Here is a 21745-nt window from a genome sequence, read left to right on the forward strand (position 1 = left end):
AGTTTGCTCCCCAGCATCGCATATGCCAGAGTATTGTTCTCTTTCTCAGTCAATAAGTAATTCTTAGACACACACACACACACACACACACACGAAACAAATGCCCATGTGGAATGATGGAAAGGTGTTTTTGTTTGTTTGCTTTGCTGCTGCTGGGGCTTCACTGCTCTCTACCCACTTTTTCAGATAATAAGGCAGAAATACACAGAAAGCAAGCGGTATTATAGCACTGAATCTTTCCCCTAGTGCTGTGAGGGTTGGGTTTCAAACCTGAATGATATGCCTGGCAAGGCAGGAGTGCTTGTAGGTTAGTCATGTTGCTGGCCCTGCAAAGTTCTTAGTATAGAAGACTTCTTTTCTTAAATTTTTTTAAAAAAATATTTACTTGTTAGTTTTCCCTTTTTGTTGCCCTTGTTGTTTTATTGTTGTACTTATTATTGCTGTTGTTATTGATGTCTTCGTTGTTGGATAGGACAGAGAGAAATGGAGAGAGGAGGGGAAGACAGAGAGGAGGAGAGGAAGACAGACACCTGCAGACCTGCTTCACTGCCTGTGAAGTGACTCCCCTGCAGGTGGGGAGCCGGGGGCTTGAACCGGAATCCTTAAGCCATTCCTTGTGCTTTGCGCCACCTGCACTTAACCGCTGTGCTACCACCTGACTCTGACTCCCAGTACAGAGACTTCTTAAGAGTTCTCCACACCTCCCCATAATGACCCTGGTTCCATACTCCCAGAGGGATAAAGAATAGAAAAGCTTCCAATGGAAGGGATGGGATACAGAACTCTGGTGTTGGGAATTGTGTGGAATTGTACCTCTTATCCAATGGACTTGTCGATCATTATTATTATTATTAAATAAAGGAGTTCTCCACATATAAGTGTTTTTTTTTTTTCCCTTTTTGTTGCCCTAGTTGCAGCCTCGTTGCGGTTATTATTGCCATTGTTGACGTTGCTTTGTTGTTGGATAGGACAGAGAGAAATGGAGAGAGGAGGGGAAGACAGAGAGAGAGGGGAGAGAAAGATAGACACCTGCAGACCTGCTTCACCGCCTGTGAAGCGACTTCCCTGCAGGTGGGGAGCCGGGGGCTCGAACCGGGATCCTTATTACGCCGGTCTCTGCGCTTTGCGCCACATGCGCTTAACCCACTGCGCCACCGCCCGACTCCCCACATATAAGTGTTTTGATAATCACTGCCTTCTGCTAATTACTAGTTGAACCGTCATATTCTTATAGTCAGAATGGTTCTTCTTACATATCCAGAATGCCTTCCAGAGTTTGTCATATCCATTTTGAGAACTCGATCAGATTAATGGGGCTTAGTATGTTGTCCTTCAAACAAAAAGGGGTTTAGTTAGCAAGAAAAAGGGAGAAATGGATACTAACATGGTTAAAAAGTTGTGATAATATTAGGAACTGAAAGTTATCTTTGATGCCTTCTCCAAATCCGTATACATTTCTGGTTTCACAATTATTTCCCCATGAGCTTTCTTGACCAAATGAATTTACAATTGGAAATTAAGTTATGGAAAACAGGAAACCTGTAATTTTTAAATCTAGATATGAATAAAATGAAGAATTGCTTGTAAAATAGTTAAGGGGTTACTAGTTAGAAATTTCAGAGAGTTACCAGGAGTTGGGAGGTGAAATTGGTTGTGTGCCTGTGTCTGTGCTAGGATTTATTATTGCTGGTCTTTCTGTCTTATATGTTATATGCTGTAGATATAAAACCAACTTGAGTTTATATTACTGAGTCCTGTTCAGAAATTGAAGCTTTACAGGAAGTTTTAAAGTTTTCTTGTATGTATTATATTCAGTCTGTAGAAGACAGTGACACAAGAAAATAAATCTATAAAAGTCTTAGCCCCCAAATCTTATTTCTTGTCTCTTTCAGCACATTCTCTTTCTATTATGTCCTTTCCTACTTCGCTTAATATATTCATTCTGACATTTCTGTTATAGCTTAAGACATTTTCAATAATCATATTTTAGAGAGATATTTAGAAATAGAGGCATAGAGTTTTGTATCCCCAAATATAAACATATTATCTGAGATAATCTAATTCATAGTAGAATAAGACTCAGTTATACTTTAATTTGTTTCCAGAATGAAAACAATATTATAAGGAGTTCTAACTCCTTTTTTTGGTGAAAAAAAAAAGATAACCTGTAATTCTGTAATGGGAAAACAATATATGAAAAACACATCTTTTTCAAATGGTGCTTCAAAGTTGCCTTTGAATATGTGCCTTTCTGAATTCAAAGGCAAGATACAACATGGTTTTAAAAATAGTTGCCTAACATTTTGAAGGGTATAACATTTAAGATTTCCATAGTTTGAATTCAGGTAAAGGAACAATGATTCCAACCCTATTGTGTATAAACATAAAGAAAACATTTTTTTAAAAACCTGTGCTGTTTAAGTTTAGACATTTCAAATGCCCTATAATTTCTTGTGAGTGTGCTACGTTGTTTTTGTCAACTGGGTTACTAGTATTTTATTTTAAATGGTAAAAACAAAGCTATTGATTGTAAATGAATACTTGACATCTTTTGTAAATAGGAATTATTTTTCTGTTCATGAAAATTTCAAGGAATAACCAGATAGGTAGTAGCTAGTAGGTTATTTGGAGATTTTGAGAAACTTCGTATGTCTATTCTTATGTAACTGCTAGCTGGTTGAATTCTCTACTAAGGAGATAGGCAGTATTGAAGATCAGAAAGAAACCTGCCTTCCTTCTTACTTGCATTTGTCCCTTCCATCTCTCTGTTCCATCCTTCATTTCTCTCTTCCCTTGTTATTGTACCTTTACATTTTGCTTCATATCTGTTGGAACTTTATATAAGTGGAGCTTTTGTGAAGCCTTTGGTGATACCAGCCAGTCCAAATCCAATCTGTGGTGGTGGTCTAGATTCAGTTCCCTCTTTTCTTCTCATGGTATTTAAATAAATATTAATTAATTTAAGTAGTTAAATTAATAGGTGTTAAGTATCATTGTCAAAATGATGTGTTATTTACTACTTCAATTGGCATACATACAAAAGTCATAAAATGGTAGACTTTACATATTGATATAATTGGGCTATATCTACTTCATATTTTCTTTTTTAAAAAATGAGAGAGAAATATCAGATTACCACTTGTCTATTTTATGTGGTTCTAGGGATTGAGCCCATTGCCTCAAGTATGTTAACTATGCTTTTCTGCTGAACTAACTCCTTCTGAGCTTACTACCCACTTTAGTGCTTGCTGAGCCATTCATGGCATGGTCTGGAGGTGTCATTGATAGCTTTTCTATGATGCTTCTTGTTCCTTTCTGTGTCTGTGTGCTACTCTACGTGTTAGTTGCTAAAGCATACATATATATTATTATAACTACTTCCTTCTCAGGCTGCATTTTTGTATATCCTTTGTTGAGTTTGCTCTGTGTAAATGTATGAAGCTTCTTATAACAAAACAATTTAAAAAAATATTGAGGGGATTAATGATTTGCAGTAAACAGTAAATACAGTTATTGGTACATGTGTAAGATTTCTCAGTTTTCTGGAAATCACTCTAACCCCCAACCTAGGTCCTCCTCCACTATCATGCATCAAGAACTGAAAACTCCACGGAGTCCTTTACTTTGGTGCAATACAACAAACCCAGTTTGAGTTCTGCTTTTTCTTTCCCTGTCTGAGTCATTCTGTCACCTTCTCTCTGTGTCTCCTCTTCATTCAGAAGGATTTTAGTCATTGGATCTATTGCTCACAATGATCACTCCATAGAGTCCTCACTGCATTTCCAAAGGACCTTTTCACATGTAAGATCACTGGAAATATCTATCTGAATATTTATATCTATAATTTGCCTATTTTTCTATGGTCCTGCTTTCCCTTCATTTCATCTTTTTATTTTATTTTTTAAATTTCTTTATTGGAGGATTAATGGTTTATAGTTGACAGTAAAATGCAATAGTTTGTATGTGCATAACATTCCTCAATTTTGCATATAATAATTCAACCCCCACTAAGTCTTCCTCTTCCCATGTTCCAGGACCTGAACTCCCCCCACCCACCCCAGCGTCTTTTTTTTTGGTGCAGCACACAAAGTACACACAAAATTCTGCTTTGTGTTCTCCCTTCTGATCTTGTTTTTCTTTTTCTATTTATTTATTTAATTTTTTATTTATAAAAAGGAAACATTGACATAACCATAGGATAAGAGGGATACAACTCCACACAATTCCCACCATGTATCCCATCCTCTTCCCTGATAGATTTCCTATTCTTTAACCCTCTGGGAGTATGGACCCAAGGTCATTGTGGGATGCAGAAGGTTGAAGGTCTGGCTTCTGTAATTGGTCCCCACTGAACATGGGCGTTGACAGGTCTATCCAGACTCCCAGCCTCTCTCTCTCTCTTTTCTTAGTGAGGAAGGGCTCTGGGGAAGTGGAGCTCCAGGACAGATTGGTGGGATTGTCTGTCCAGGGAAGCCTGGTCTGCATCATGCTTGCATCTGGAACCTGGTGGTTGAAAAGAGAGTTAACATACAAAGCCAAACAAATTGTTGACCAATCATGGAAATTTCTGTTTATGAGTGAGATCATCACGTATTTATCCTTATGTTTCTTACTCATCTTGCTTAGAATGATTCCTTCAAGCTCCATCCAAGATGTGGTGAAGAAGATGAATTCACCATATTTAATAGCTGAGTAGTATTCTATTGTGTATATAGACCATAATTTGCTCAGCCATTCATCTGTTGTTGAATACCTGGGTTGCTTCCAGCTTTTGGTTATTGCAAATTGTGCTGGTATGAACATAGGTATACACAAATATTTTTGAATGGGTATGTTTGTTCCTTAGAATGTATCCCCAGGAAGGGAATTGCAAGGTCATAAGGTGGTTGACTTCTAGTATTCTGAGAGTTCTCCAGACTGCTCTCCACAGAGATTGGGCCAGTTTACATTCCCACAAGCAGTGTAGGACTATTTCTGTGTCCCCACAACCTGTATAACATTTTTTGTGTCTACTTCTTCTGATGTATATTTTCACAGGGGTGAAGTGGTATCTTATTGTTGTCTTTATTTACATTTCTCAGACAATCAGTGACTTGGAGCATTTTTTCACATGATTATTTGCCTTTTGTATCTCTTCTATGGTGAATATTCTTTTCATATCCTTCCCCATTTTTGGATGAGTTTATTTGTTTTCTTGTTGCTGAGTTTGGTGATCTCTTTATATATTTTGGTTATTCGCCTCTTATCTGATGTATAGTATGTAAAGCTCTCTCATACTGTTGGAGGTCTCTTTGTTTGGGTGGTGGTTTCTTTTGCTGTGCAGAAGAGTTTCAATTTGATGTAGTCTCATTGATTTGTTTTTTATTTAGTCTTCTTTGTAATTGTATTCATTTCATTTAAGATGCCTTTAAAATTTAGATGGAAAAGGGTTCTGCCAATATTTCCCTCTAAGTATTAGATAGTTTCTGCTCTAACAGTCAAAGGATGTTGAAATCTCCTACTATTACTATGTTGCTGTTAATATATTCCTGTAGCTCTTTTAGTAGATGTTTAATGTATTTACATGGGCTCTCTTTGGGTGTATAGATGTTAATAATCATTAAGCCCTCTTGATTGACTGATACTCTGAGCATTAAGTAATGTCCATCCCTATCTTTTTAAATTTTATTTATTTTAAGGTCTATCATGTCAGATTAAGAATAGCTGTTTCTGCCTTTTGTTGTGGTCCATTGGCTTGTATGGTAGTTTTCCATCCTTTCATTTTGAGTCTGTCTTGTTGAGTTAGGTGAGATTCCTGCAGACTACATATGGTTATGCTGTGTTTTCTGATCTATTTCCTACTCTGTGCCTTTTTAATAGGTGAATTCAAGACATTGACATTTATTAACATTATAGATTGAAGATATTTTAATGCCATTATTCTGAACTTTTATTGTGTTCTGATATATTACATGTTTATGGTGATCTGATTGCTTATAGGAGACCTTTTAGAACTTATTTCAGGGCAGGCTCAATGATAGTTGATTCCTTCAACTGTTGCTTGTCTGAGAAGGTTTTTGTGCCTACATATATTCTGCATGACAGTCTAGCAGGAGACAGTAGTCTTGGTTGAAAGCCTTTCTCATTGAGACCTTGATAGATATCTTGCCATTCCCTTCTGACCTGTAGTGTTTGTGTGGAGAAATTTGCTGCTAATCTTATGGGTTCTCTTCTGTAAGTGACTCTTTGTTTTTCCTCTTGTAGTCTTGCTGTCTTTAAGTCTGGGTTAATTCTGTTTGGGACCCTCGGGGCTTCTTGAACCTTTATGTCTTTTATCTTGTCTAGAGTATGGAAGTTCTCAGCTATTATGTCCTAGAGAATGCTTTCTCCCCCTCCTTCTATTTCTTCCTTTGGTAAGCCAATAATGCATATATTATTTCTTTTGAAGTCATCCCATATGTCTCTGTTGTTGTTTTCAGTATCTCTTAATTTCTTTATAAGATCTCTTACTTCTTTTTTAGTTTTCTCTATTTCATCTTCAATCTGCTAATTCTGTTTTCTGCCTCATTTTTTCTATTCCCTCTCCCTTCTGTTGTTTTCTGTAACTCAGCTATTTTGTTACCCTTTTCTGATAATATATTAGCTTGTTCAGCTAGCTGTGCTTTTAGCTCAGCTATTTCAGCTTTCAGCTCTCCAAGTACTTCGAGATAGTATTTTCTTTCAGAGTCTCATTTGCTGTTTCTCCATTTCTGATGATATTACTTTCAAAGTCTTTCATCATTCCTGTGACTAATGCCTGGGGTGGTGTTGGGATGTTGTCCTCATTCTTATGTGCTTCTACCTTTGGTTTTTTTTTTAATCTGGGATTTTTATCCTGGTTCATATTCATATATTGAATATTGGTTCATATTCATATTCATATATTGGTTCTCCAATATTTCTCCTTGGTTTAACCATTGTATATCGTGTGTTATGAGGTCCCTCCTTTAGTATTTTTCAGTCCACTAATCACACTTACCTGGATTGACTTGTGTCTAAGTAAGGTACTTAAAGAGTTCACAATTGTGGAAATTAACAATTATTTCAATGTTGTCTCAATCTTTGAGGTGAAGCATGATGGCAGTTAAACCCTCTTCTGTTCTTTATCTTTTCCATAGGCTATGGGAGCCTGTGGGCTTTTTTTTTTTTTAACTATAATTAGATATTTTTAGCTTAATTACTCACTCCTAACCTAGATATAAAACAAGGCAAGTTAGAGATAGCACAGTGGTTATGCAAAGAGACTCCCACTCCCCAAGGTTTCAAAGCCCCAGACCCAATTCGGCTTCTTTGCCAGCAGCCAAGAGCCAAGCTGAATAGCAGTCCTAGGCCTTGTGAGTACTTCTTGATTTTACTCCATGGGTTCTTAGGCAATTACTCATTGTGGCTCCAGATTTATCAAGAGAACAATGTGGGAAAGTTCCCACTATACACCCCCACTTCCAGACCACCAAGAGTGTATGTTTTCTCTTGAGTTGTACAATTAGGTCTCTGCCCCTAATGTCAGCACAGAGCCACCCAGATGCTGTTCCAGCCTTCAAGGAATAGTAGCAATGGACACTAACAGTTGCATTTGTTGAAACTTAGGGGATCCTCTCCTCCCTTCATCAGTCTATTTGTTGATAAAACTTAGACTATAGGTGGCAGCTTAGCAGTCAAATAACTGGCAAACTGTGGGACTGTTACCAGTCACTCCCGAGTAGATACAGGTTTTCAGCCCCATGAATCTCTCTCTAGGCCCCTCTCTGTTCATGAGCCACACATGTTTGCACTCTTCTGTGACTTGGTGGATTCTCACAGTGATCTGATTCTTGCCTTTTTGTGTTCTTAGGTGATCTTTTTTGTTATTCCTAGTTGACAGGGGAGAGGAGAGAGATGCAGATGCTCCTACTCTATAGCCCCACCTCCAGAAGTCCCATTTTATTTTTATTTATTGACTTTGCCTCCAGGGTTATTGCTTGGGCACAGTGCCTGCACTATGAATCCACTGCTCCTGGCAACCATTTTTTTAAAACCATTGTTGCTATTGTTGGATAGGACAGAGAGAAGTTGAAAGAGGAGAGGAGAGGAAGATGGGGGTGGGTAGAAAGATATATACCTGCAGACCTGCTTCACCCCTTAAAAAGTGACCCCCACCCCACCTGCAATTGGGGAGCTGGGGGCTTGAACTGGGATCCTTGTGCAGGTTCTTGAGCTTGATTAACTTTCTACAAAGCAAGGGTATGGTCTAGGGGGTCCCTGGGCTCTCCTGTATCTCTCATTACATTCATTATATGATTCTAATTCATCACTAGATATGTATTGTGAAATCTTTAATTAATGTATGCAGAATGCCCAGAGAACTTTTAATTGGAAATAGATACTTGTGCTGAGAGTTAATTTATAGATGCCTTATTCTCGCAGTTTTTATACCAGTAACACATTGGAAAAATGTACTTTTGAGAGTAAATTTAAACCTGGTGGAAATACTTTAATTACTTAATAACATGCAAATTTAAAAAAATAAGTATCAGTGTGATGACTGTAGAAACCAAGAGCTTGCACATGTAAATAATTGTAATAATAATAATATTAATAATGAAACCACAGCATTGTGTAGTTTTCATAATTTTTCAGTATGTGGCAAGTTTTTATTTCTTTTACTTTTATTGTTTAGGAGGATGGATACCACAGGACACGATCTTTCTTTAGTATGGTGGGGGCTACACTCAAATATGGCTCATGGACATGAGAAAGCAGCATACTACCCAAGTGAACTATTTCATCCATCAAACACGTTATCACTTCTACAGATTTTTTTTTTATTTGTTTTATGAAATGAGCAAGACAGTTACTCTCATACCTGTACGGAAGCTCAAAGCTAAGAAGATAACAGAGTCATCCTTTCTATAAACTAACATGTATTGAATATGTTTGAATATGGGTACAATCACTGATGATACAATGATGAATAGTTTGTCCTACTTGATTTTGGGAATGAGAGATTTATAAACCATTACAGTAATTGGTAGTATAGTCTACTCTGAGTAAACATAAAATTATTTTTTTAAAATAATTTTTGTTTATAAAAAGGAAACACTGACAAAAACCATAGGCTAAGAGGAGTACAACTCCACACAGTTCCCACCACCAGAACTCCATATCCCATCCCCTCCCCTGATAGGTTTCGTATTCTTTATCCCTCTAGGAGTATGGACCCAGGGTCATTATGGGGTGTAAAATTCTATAGATAACTGTGGGTGTTTTGTAGTAGACTTCACATAAGATTTTTTCTTTAAAAAAAGTATTTTATTGGGGGAAGTCATAATTCCAGTGACTGTTGTCAACACATTGGTACAGCCTCTCATCTCTCCACAGTAAGTGTCAGTGCACCACCTCTACCATCCCCCTGAGTCTTCCTCCATCACTGTGAACTGGGTACCCTACATCCACTACCCCCTTCACATCTCCTCCTCCACCAGAGCCCTTGCTTTGCTACCCAGTTCAGGTTTCACTTTTCTTTTCTTGTTTCCTAGTTTCCACCTATGAGTGAGATCATCTAGGATTTATCATCTGGTATCCAAGATTCTTATTAGAAAATGAAGGTAATAATACGAAACTACATTATGGCATTTAGGGAAGGCTAAATGTAGACAGCTTGGGTCTAGGGCAAACATCAAGTAGAGATGATACTTTGAAAGAGCTCAAAGAGGGTGGGGAGGTAGATAGCATAATGGTTATGCAAAAAGTTTGAGGCTCTGAAGTCCCAGGTTCAATCCCCTGCACCACCTATAAACCAGAGATGTGCAGTGCTCTGGTTAAACACACACACACACACACACACACACACACACACACACACACTACACCTGGTTAAGTGCATACATTATAGCATACAAGGACCCGAGTTCAACCCCCTGATTCCCATTTGCAGGGGGAAGACTTCATTAGTGGTGTCACAGGGCTGCAGGTGTCTCTGTCTCTCTTCCTCTCTATCTTCCCCTCTCCTCTCAATTTCTCCCGGTATTTATCCAACAATAAATAAATAAAAAGGTTTTTTTTTTTTAATGAATGGAGGATGGACAACATACTCTATGCTCAACCCGAGGAAGATGGGTCCTAGAATTGGGGCAGCTTCAAATGTTCCTACTCATGACCACAGAATGTGAGCTCAGATCTACAGGGATGCAGAGGTCACATAGGCTCCTAAGCTGAATATGGGCCCCAGATCAGAACAAATCAAATCGATGGGGTTTACAGTCAACAATATTTATACCCCTTTCCCATATTAGGGAGCTACTCTATTCTCTGATCCAGCTTTCTGGTCCTTTTTCCAGCCATGACATCATCTCCCCAGACAATAACTTGGGTCCATCTGCATATCAGATTTCAGGCTCTGTGGGAAAAAAAAAACCCACCAAAAACTAGTATAGTCACAGGCCCTTTGGAATATAACTAAAACAGGCCTACTCGCTATCTACAAAACGGAGACCCCCCCCCCCCCCAACTCTTCATCTGCACTATTCCAGCCTTTCGGTTCAGTTTGTTTGGCTTTATATGTTAACTCTCTTTTCAGCCACCAGGTTCCAGATGCTACCATGATGCCAACCAGATTCTCTGGACAAAGAACCCCACCAATGTGTCTGGAACCCTGCTTCCCCAGAGCCCTGCTCCACTAGGGAAAGAAAGAGACAGGCTGGGAGTATGGATAGACCTGTTCATTGGAGAAGCAATTACCGAAGCCAGTCCTTCCACCTTCTACATCCCACAATGACCTTGGGCTTATACTCCCAGAGGGTTAAAGAATAGGAAAGCTATCAGGGGAGGGGAGGGATATGGAGTCCTGATAGTGGGAACTGTGTGGAATTGTACCTTTCTTAATGATTTTTGTCAATGTTTCCTTTTTATAAATAAAAAATAATAAAAAAGAAAGATATCAAAGACAGTTCCGTAGGCAGAGAAAAAAAATTTTTTTTGGGGGGGGTAGAGGAAACATTGAAATTTTATTTAGTGGGAAGGGCAGCTGACAGTACTGCCCTACCCCTATCACTGCTACTGTATCACTATTTACTTCTATTTATCTTTTTACTTTAATCTGTAGTATATTTATACACACACACACACACACACACACACACTGGGGGGGCAGGAAGAGAGGGAAATATTAGAGCACCACTTGATCATTTTATTCCATAGTAGGGATTGAACCCAGGGACTTATGTGTGCAAGGCATGTGCTTTGCTGCCCACCATATATTTTAAATAGGGCTGTTAGATAATACAATACCATTGTATTATTGATGAGACCAATGATTTCCTTTCCTTTATTATTGAGAGTTATAGTTCTTGATCTTCATGGTGGAAATTGAACATTGATTAAGAGGGAAGGGGAAGCTTGTTTAAAAAACAGTTTCTGGGAGGGGATGGGATATGGAGCTTTAGTGGTGGGAATTGTACCCCTCTTATCCTATGGTCTTGTCAGTATTTCTATTTTTAAATAAAAATTAAAAAAAAATTAAAAAAAGGAAAACAGTCTCTGGAATGTAGGGATATCACTGTGATATTCTTTTCTTCTGAAACATGTTTCTTTCTTACACAGATTATTTTAGGAAGAAAGAAAGCTGCAAGTAAAAACAATGAAGTTCCTTGGCTTCACATCTACTGGTGTTGTCCATCTTTTAACCATATACACTGGGGCAGCTATATACCAGAATGGTGTCTCTCAAAACACTTTTCAAGAAATAAAAGAAGAAATAGCCCATTATAAAGATGTCGCTAAAGCAATTATCAACCTTGCTGTTTATGGTGAAGCCCAGAACAGATCTTATGAGAGACTGTCACTTCTTGTTGACACTGTTGGGCCCAGATTAAGTGGTTCTAAGAACCTAGAAAAAGCCATTCAAATCATGTACCAAAATCTTCAGGACGATAGGCTAGAGAATGTCCACCTGGAACCTGTCAAAATACCCCACTGGGAAAGGGGAGAAGAATCAGCTATGATGTTGGAACCGAGACTTCACAAGATGGCTATTTTGGGTCTAGGCAGCAGCATTGGAACCCCCCACGAAGGTATTATTTTTCTTTTTAATTCAGATATGCTATATAAAACTGATGTCACGTTTTACTATACTATTGATTTCATACATAAAATCAACATACCTAATGATATTACAGATTATTATTATTACTATTTAGGTGGTAAAAACTATCATTTTTTTCTTTTCTTTTTTTATTTGTTGTAGTTATTATTGTTGTTGGTATTGATGTCCTTGTTGTTGGACAGGGTAGAGAGAAATGGAGAGAGGAGGGGAAGACAAAGAGGGGGAGAGAAAGACACCTGCTGACCTGCTTCACCTCTCGAACTGGGATCCTTATGCCAGTCCTTGTGCTTTGCACCACCTGTGCCTAACCCGCTGCGCTACCACCCGACTCTCCCATAATAATAATTTTCTTTTCTTTATTTATTAAATATTTATTTATTTATTCATTTATCCCCTTTTGTTACCCTTGTTGTTGTACTTATTATTATTGTTGTTGTTACTGATGTCATTGTTGTTGGATAGGACAGAGGGAAATGGAGAGAGGAGGGGAAGACAGAGAGGGGGAGAGAAAGACAGACACCTGCAGACCTGCTGCACCGCCTGTGAAGTGACTCCCCTGCAGGTGGGGAGCCGAGCCGGGGGCTTGAAATAATCATTTTCTATCCCATTGATTTAATGGATTTTCAATTTGAAGTTCTTTTTATTGGATTAATAGTTTACAGTCGAAGGCACAATACAGTAGTTTGTACACCTCTCAGTTTTCTGAGTTTGTACATTTCCTCGGTTTAGCATTTCTCAGTTGTCCACATAACAACGCCCACTAGGTCCTCCTCTGCCATCATGTTCCAGGACCTGAACACTCCCCGCCCCCTCACCCCTGAATCTACTTTGGTGCAATACAGCAACTCCAGTCCAAGTTCTGCTTTGTGTTTACCCCTCTGCTCTTTCTTTCTCAACTTCTATGAGTGGGATCACCGTATATTCATCCTTCTCTTTCTGACTTATGTCACTTAACATGATTTCTATGAGCTCCATCCATCCACAATGAGGTGAAGAAGGTGAAGTCACCATTTTTAACAGCTGAGTAGTATCATCATGTGTATACACTACAACTGTTGTTGGGACACCAGGGTTGCTTCCAGGTTTTGTCTATTACAAATTGTACTGCTGTGAACATAGGTATACACAGATCTTTTTCTTTTTTATTTCTTTATTGAGGCGTTAATAAATACAATAGTTTGTACATGTGTAACATTTCTCAGTTTTCCACAGAACAATTCAACCCCCACTAGGTCCTCCTCTGTCTCCCAGGACCTGAAGCCCCCCGCCCCACCTCCAAGTCTTTTACTTTGGTGCAATACACTAACTTCAGTCCAAGTTCTGCTTTGTGTTTTCCCTTCTCTTCTTATTTTTCAACTTCTCTCTATGGTGGCACCAAGCTTGAGCCTGGAAGCCTTGGTGTCATAACTATGAATGTCTTTCTGCATAACCACTATGCTGTGTCACCATACTCAAGAATTTCTATCTAGTGTAATATTAGTGTTAATATTACACTATATAGAGGATTAAGATATATGCAAGTGATATTTCAAAGCTATGCCATATTCCAAGTAGCCTCATGTGTACAGTTTCTTAGAATTGATGAACTAGGGAACCGGTTTACATGTTGAATTGACTTGAATTAATGCTCTTTGTAGCACCTGAGGCCTCCAGGGAAAGAAGTGATCCAAGGTAGAGTACCTCACTTAGGAACAATCTTACCAGCTTTACCACACTGTCTGAATATCCAGATTAATGACAATTAACTAGTCAACAGTAAGTTATCAATCATTAGTGGATGTACTCATGGATTACTTTTCCTTGTCAGATATTTTAAGATATTCATGTATCATAATGTTCACCTATTTAAAATATATAATTAAGGGAATTTTTACCATATTTACAGAGTTGTACAATTACTACCACACCCTAATGGTAGGATGTTTTCTCCCTGTTTTTCAGATTGCGTACTTTCTATCCATCTTCTGGTTCACTGATGTTTCCTTCTGCTGGTTCAGATCTACTACTGAACCTCTCTCCTGAATTTTCATTTATTATACTTTTTTTTTTTGGCCTGCAATTGGTGGGTGTGATGCCAGTAGTACAAATCATTCACCATTTCTGGCGGTTTCTTTCTTCTTTTCTTTCTTTTTTTTCCTCCAGGGTTATTGCTGGGCTCAGTGCCTGCACCATGAATCCACTGCTCCTAGAGGCCATTTTTCCCCTTTTTGTTGCCCTTGTTGTTGTAGCCTCGTTGTGGTTATTATTATTGCCATTGTTGATGTTGTTCGTTGTTGGATAGGACAGAGAAAAATGGCAAGAGGAGAGGAGGACAGAGAGGGGGAGAGAAAGATAGACACCTGCAGACCTGCTTCACCGCCTGTGAAGCGACTCCCCTGCAGGTGGGGAGCCGGGGGCTCGAACCGGATCCTTACGCTGGTCCCTGCGCTTTGTACCACATGCGCTTAATCCACTGTGCCACCGCCCAACCCCTATTATACTTTTTAACTTTAGGATTTTCATTTGGTCTTTTAAATTACTCTCTATGAATATTTCCTATTTGATGAGGAATTTACATCAGGCTTTCCTTTAATTGTTTCTAAAGGATTTTTTCCCCCAGATCCTTGGACCTACTTAAAATGGCTTTTTCTAAGTCTTTGTCTTTTTTTTAATGTGCTGACCATAACATTAGTTCCTTAAAATGTTTCCATTTTTTTAAAAAAAATTATTATTATTTTTATTTATTGGATAGAAACAGCCAGAAATCAAGAGGGAGGGGTGTGATAGAAAGGGAGAGAGAGACAGACAGGCACCTGCAGTACTGCTTCACCACTCATAAAGCTTTCCCCCTGCAAGTGGGGACTGGGACCTCGAACCCGGGTTCTTGGGCATTGTAATACATGTGCTCAACCAGGTGCACCGCCACCTGGCCCCTCCATTTTTTTACCCTGTGGGTATGGGTCACATTTTCCTCCTTTTTCCCCATAAATTATAAATTATATCTTGAAAAACTTAAATACTATATTCTAAAAATTCAAGGCCATGATTCTTTTCTCTGCTTTCCTGATCATGGAAGCTGATATATTATATAATAATATATATATAATGTTAATATATATTATTTTTGTTTGTTTTCTCCTTTATTTATTTAATGAATTTGCTGTATTAACCCAGAGAAGTCTATTTGTTTTCACAGTGCTCAGATTCTGCTCACCTTATCTGTAGTGATTTTCTTTCTTTTCTTCTTAAGGTTTAATTACCTAGGAATTACTGATGAAAGTTTTGGACCCCTTAAGCTGTTATATCTTTTTTTTTAAAAAATTTATTTTATTTATTTATTCCCTTTTGTTGCCCTTGTTGTTTTATTGTTGTAGTTATTATTGTTGTTGTCGTCGTTGTTGGATAGGACAGAGAGAAATGGAGAGAGGAGGGGAAGACAGAGAGAAGGAGAGAAAGATAGACACCTGCAGACCTGCTTCACCGCCTGTGAAGCGACTCCCCTGCAGGTGGGGAGCCGGGGTTCGAACCAGGATCCTTATGCCCGTCCTTGTGCTTTGCGCCACCTGCGCTTAACCCGCTGCGCTACAGCCCGACTCCCAAGCTGTTATATCTTATCATTTACTGCTATGTACTTAAGTGACAAAGAGGCACTAGTAAAATAAGGACTGTACATTTTAACACAGGCTTCACTAGGCCCCAATAGTTTAGAAACCCTTTCTTTAATCAACCTAGAAAGGGTACAACCTTGTCTATGTCGTAGTCAGCCAGCCTGCTAGTATACATGTGATTTTACTATTAAATCTGCTGTAGTAAGATTTTTTTTTCTCCATGGGCAGCTTATTTTTCAGTCACTGTTTGCTCAGAGGGTGTGTCTATGAGGCTTCTAACCTTTGTTGATTTATGTGTATCTTGGGATATGTTTTAATATCTAACCCATGTCCTGTTGGTTGTATCTGAATATGGATGCAGATTTAGCCCTCTCAACACTAACAATTTGTTGTGATCCCAGGAGGGTTTGTCTTGGTTGTTTCCTTCCACTATTCTTTCTGGTAAGATTCTTCCTGAATAGTCTGTCATTTTGTTTGTTGCTAGCAGTATCTTGGAACTACCAGAACCCTCTTAATTGTTCTCCAGCAACGTCACTATCAAACATCATTAGGTAGGGAATTCTTATAGTCTTCTCCATAGAATCACTATCCTGCAAGTAACTGTAAAAGGAACTCTTTATCTGCCTGGATTTTCTCTTTTCTGGGAGAACTTCTGCACTGCTGTTTCTGAAGCAGTGAAATGGTGCTGCATATATCTTTCCTCTCTCCTTCTCTATCTCCCACCCCCTTAATTTCTCGGTCTCAATCAACAAAAATAAAAAATGGCACTTAGGAATGGTTGATTCATCCTTTGTGCAGGTACCAAGCCTCAGCAATAACCTGGTGGCAAAAAAAAAAATTAAACACAAAAATTTCCCATTTAAATGTTTGCTAGGAGAAACTTCTGGTTGTCTCTAAGGCTTTGTGAGAACTAAAGTGGTTATGGGAGGAGGTGGTGTTCAGAACTTTGGTGGTGGATATAATAGGGAACGATCCCTCAGTAATTTCAAATCTTAAAACCATCATTAAGTTACTAATGCAAGTCATAGTGGAATAGTTTTATAGGGATCAGCATGTTTCTCTACCATTCTGGAAGTTCTGTTTGGATGTTGCTTTGATTTTTCTTTTTTTTCCTTAATTTTTATTTATAAAAAGGAAACACTGACAAAAAACCATAGGATAAGAGGGGTACAACTCCACACAGTTCACACCACCAGAACTCCATATCTATTCCCTCTCCTGATTTTTCTGTTACTATATGAAAAAGTGTTAGAGTCCCATGAGTATTTATTTTTAATAGTTTCAGTCTGGGTTCTGTAGTGTCAAGTAGGAGTTTTGTTCAGTTGTCATTTTATTTTATTTTATTTTATTTATGAAAAGGAAACACTGACAAAACCATAGGATAAGAGGGGTACTACTCCACACAATTCCCACCACCAGTACTCTGTACCCCATCCCCTCCCCTCATAGTTTTCCTATTCTTTAACCCTCTGGGAGTATTGACCCAGGGTCATTATGGGATGCAGAAGGTGGAAGGTCTGGCTTCTGTAATTGCTTCCCTGCTGAACATGGGCGTTGACAGGTCAATCCATACTCCCAGCCTGCCTCTCTCTTTCCCTAGTGCGGTGGGGTTCTGGCACTATTTTATGTTAAATACTAGCATGCATGTGTGTATATTTTTAAACAATCCTAACTATACTAAAATATGTAGCCTAATGTTTAAAAAAATATATTGGAAACTAGAAAACAAGACTCCAAGAGTAAGTTAGGTAGTTTGACCAGGTTTACACAATTAGTAAGATTCCAGGTGTGTACATGAACAGTTGTCAAATTAATTACTAGAAATTAATCTTTGAGTCATTAGACTTTATGACCCCACATACAAATATTTTAAGATTATGTTAATTATATTATTTTTATCTGTCTATCTGAAATAGATCTTTCTCAAAAACTGCTGATTCCTGTTCTGTGATGGCAGAAAATTTTGGTTTCTGTGCCTTACTTTTGGATATGTTTTCTCATCCCTACTTCTTTCTTATCCCCTTTTCTTATTCTATAGCTAGACCTCTCTACCTTGGCTACTTTCCTGGTATTGAAAATTAAGCAGCCAAGTTACTAATTTCTCCTGAGACCTAAAAAACCCAAGGGAAGGGAATCTTACTCATTGGAATCTATTGTGGAGTTCCAAGACTCACTGTCATCCAGCTTCTCATTCCATGGGGCTCAAAGTAGATAAACAGTTATCTGGCAACTGAACTATTTTTAAACTCTGAGGAGACTGGAGAGTTAGGCTGAATCAGGTGTGGAAATGTTCCCACAGGAAGTAGTGTGAGAGGAGATAAACACACAGGGTCCTCTACAGGCAGGTAGGATGGTGCAAAGCCCCTCTCCCAGGAAACCTTTGTTCTAGCCTTGCCTTAGCCACTTACTTATTGTGTGGCCTGTTGCAGTCATTTAATCTCTGTGGGTCTTTATTTTGTCAACTGTAAAGTGAGAGGTGGCAGGAAGAGGAATCTGTACATTTTCTTCCAAATTGAAAATCTTGTGATTTTTGTGAGAATCCAAAAATCTTCAGTGAAGCTAGGGTTTACAAAAGCAGGGTTCTCCCAGGTATATGGTACAGAACAGATGGGTTCTGTAAGCAGAGATGATTTTTTGGGTAAACTTATCAGTACCAGACTTGAGTATTAAGAGTATTAGTATACAGGCCAGGCAGTGGTGCATGCAGCTGTGCATACGTGCAAGGACCTGACTTGGAGCCGCGCTTCCTATATGTAGGCGGGATACTTCACATGTGGTAAAGTAGGTCTGCAGGTGTCTATCTTTCTTTCTCTCTCCTCTCCCACCCCTCTAAATTTCTCTCTGTCCTCTGAAATAAAATAAGGAACAAAAAAAGGGAAAAACTGGCTGCTGTGGGGAGTAAAGGATTTGTAATCCTGGCACTGAGCCCCAGTGATAACCCTAGTGACAATAACAAAACAAATAAAAGAGTGTCAGTTTATTTGTGTATTGTGGAGAAGACTGAGCTACGCCTGGGGAGTTGGAGGAAGATGGGTTCACAAACAGGCTAAGTGAGATAACTTGCTAAATGAAAATTAGAAGAAAGAAGAATGTATAACTTTTAAGCAGTCCTGGAATAGGATAGCAGCCAACTCACTTACATGGAACCGGTGTAAGAGTGAGAATCAGTCACAAAATTTTGGGAAGGCTGATGTATGGGCCAGCATGAGGAATTTAAATGGAATGTTTGGTTCTTCCTCAGCAGGCATAACTTCGTAGGTCATTTGTATTCTAGTTTCTTGAACCCAACACAGCAGATCATTGAGTATTATTAATCTTCTACAGGGGCTGATTTCTCTATTTAGGTAGTAGGGTATTCCAACATTTTCTTTTTATTGCCACCAGGGTTATCAATAAGGTTCGGTGCCTGCATCACTCCTGGATGTCATTTTTTTCTTTTCTTTCTTTTTTTAAGTTTTTTTTAAATTATTTTTTATTTAAGAAAGGAGATATTAACAAAACCATAGAATAAGAGGGGTACAGTTCTGCACAATTCCCATAACCTGATCTGCATATCCCATCCCCTCCCCTGATAGCCTTCCCATTCTCTATCTCTCTGGGAGTATGGATCCAGGGTCTTTGTGAGTTGCAGAGGGTGGAAGGTCTGGCTTCTATAATTGCTTCCCCGCTGAACATGGGTGTTGCTGGGGTGGTACTCGTTGCATTGATTAGTTTGTGATCCGCGGATGCAGTATTATTTGATTTGAGTTGAGAGCAGCATGCAGAAAAGTGGGCCCCACCCTAAGGTTCCAGGACTCGGGGAAATACAGGCTCTATGGTAGAAATGTGAGGTTCCTGTTGTCTTAGGGTTCAAGAAGACAATGGATAGTTATTGTTATTGTCACATTAGGAGTATGGGTATTAACTGTTTCCTGAAAGTTTTGTAGAATTTGTTTGTGAAGCCATCTGGTCCAGGACTTTTGTTGTTGGGGAGATTCTTAATAACAGTTTCGATTTCTTTGTCTGTGATTGGTGCATTTAGGTTTTGTAGTTCTTCTTGGTTCAGTTTTGGAAGGGCATATGCTTCTAGGAATTCTTCCATTTCTTCCAGACTTTCTAGCTTGGTGGCATATAGTTTTTCATAGAAGTCTTGCATGATTTTCTGGATTTCTGTGGTGTCAGTTGTGATATCTCCTCTATTGTTTATAGTTCTATGAATTTGAGTCTTCTCCCTTTTTTGTTTAGTGAGTCTGGCTAGGGGTTTGTCAATCTTGTTTAATTTTTCAAAGAACCAACATTTGGCTTCATTGATCTTCTGTATGGTTCTCTTATTTTCAATGTTGTTTATTTCTGCTCTAATTTTAGTGATTTCTGTCCTTCTGGTTGCTTTAGGGTTCCTTTGTTCCTCTTCCTCTAAGTCCTTAAGGTGTGCAGTAAGGTTGTTTATTTGGATTTTCTCTTGTTGTTTAATATGTGATTGTATGGCTATGAGTTTCCCTCTCAGTACTGCTTTACCTGTGTCCCAAATATTTTGATAGCTTGTGTCTTCATTTTCATTTGTTTCCAGGAACATTTGTATTTTCTGCTTGAGTGTCTCTCTGACCCAGTGGTTCTTAAGCAGTATGTTGTTTAGTTTCCAAATTCTGTGACTTTTAATAATTTTCTGTTTGTTGTTAAATGTTAGTTTTACTCCACCGTGTTCTGAGAAGATACTTGGGATGATTTCAATGCTTTTGAATTTATTGATGCTGTCTTTCTGGCCTCACACGTGGTCTATCCTTGAGTATGTGTTGTATGGATTTGAAAAGAAAGTGTATTCCAATTTTTTGGGGTGAAGAGCTCTGAAAATGTCCAAGAGGTCTAGTATGACCATCTCTTCACTTAATTCTCTTGTTTCTTTGTTGATTCTGTGTTTTGTTGATCTGTCTAAGTGTGAGAGTGGGGTGTTAAAGTCTCCCACTATTATTGTATTACTATTGATGTATTTTTGAAGTTCTTTGAGAAGGTGCTTGATGTATTTAGGTGGTCCCTCATTGGGTGCATAGATGTTAATAATTGTAATATCTTCTTGGCTGACTGATCCTTTAATCTTTTATTACTTTTACTTTTATTACTTTTACTTTAATCTTTTATTACTTTATTTAATTTAAAATCTATTGTGTCAGAGATGAGAATGGCTGTTCCTGCCTTTTTTAGTGGTCCATTAGCCTGCAGGATAGTTTCCCATCCTTTCACTTTAAGTCTGTGTTTATCTTGTTGGGTCAAGTGAGATTCTTGCAAGCAGCATATGGTTGGGTTATGTTTTCTGATCCATCCTCCCACTCTGTGCCTTTTGATGGGTGAGTTTAAGCCATTGACATTTATTGATATTATGGATTTAATGTGTTGTAGTGCCACTGTTCAACAAGTTTTTATTTGATATGTTACAAGTATTATAGTGATGTTCTTGTTTATAGTTTGAATGAAAGTTTAGCGGAATATATCATCCTTGGTTGAAACCCTTTTTCATTCAGGGCTTGATAGATATCTTGCCATTGTCTTCTGGTCTTTAGAGTTTGGGTGGAGAAGTCTGCTGATAGTCTTATGGGTTTTCCCCTGTATGTGATTTTTTGTTTTTCTCTTGCAGCCTTTAGGATCCTTTCTTTATCCTTACTTCTTTTTATTGTGACTATGATGTGTCTTGGTGTCTTCAGGTCTAGGCTGATTCTGTTTGGGACTCTCTGAGCCTCTTGGATCTTAATGTCCTTTCTTTTGTTCAGGTCTGAGAAGTTTTCTTCTATAATTTCCTCTAGAATGCTTGCTTCCCCTTCCTCTCTTTTTTCCTCTGGCAGGCCAATTATACAAAAGTTACTTCTTTTCAGATCATCCCATATGTCTCTGCTGTTGTTTTCAGTGTTTATCAATCTCTTTTTGAGCTCTTTCACTCTTTCTTAGTTTTCTCTAGCTCATCCTCTGTCTGGCTAATTCTGTTTTCTGCTTCTGCTAGTCTGCTTTCCCTTCCCTTGGCTGCTTTCTTCATTACAGCTATTTCAGCTTTCAGTTCTCTAATTGCCTCAAGGTAGTTAGTATTTTCCTTGGGGGT

The 21745-nt window shown here is 38.5% G+C and overlaps 1 protein-coding gene across 1 annotated transcript in view; it reads left to right on the top strand.

Moving 5' to 3' along the window:
* CPQ (carboxypeptidase Q) overlaps positions 1-21745 on the top strand; it is a 512842-nt gene that overhangs the window by 74276 nt on the left and 416821 nt on the right. The window contains exon 2 of the mRNA XM_007532254.3: positions 11596-12065. Within this exon, the coding sequence (XP_007532316.1) occupies positions 11633-12065 (433 nt within the window). The 5' untranslated portion in view covers positions 11596-11632. The remainder of the gene's footprint in view (positions 1-11595; positions 12066-21745) is intronic.

The sequence above is a fragment of the Erinaceus europaeus genome, chromosome 8 (genome assembly GCF_950295315.1).
Source record: "Erinaceus europaeus chromosome 8, mEriEur2.1, whole genome shotgun sequence".
In the NCBI taxonomy this organism is placed as follows: domain Eukaryota; kingdom Metazoa; phylum Chordata; class Mammalia; order Eulipotyphla; family Erinaceidae; genus Erinaceus; species Erinaceus europaeus.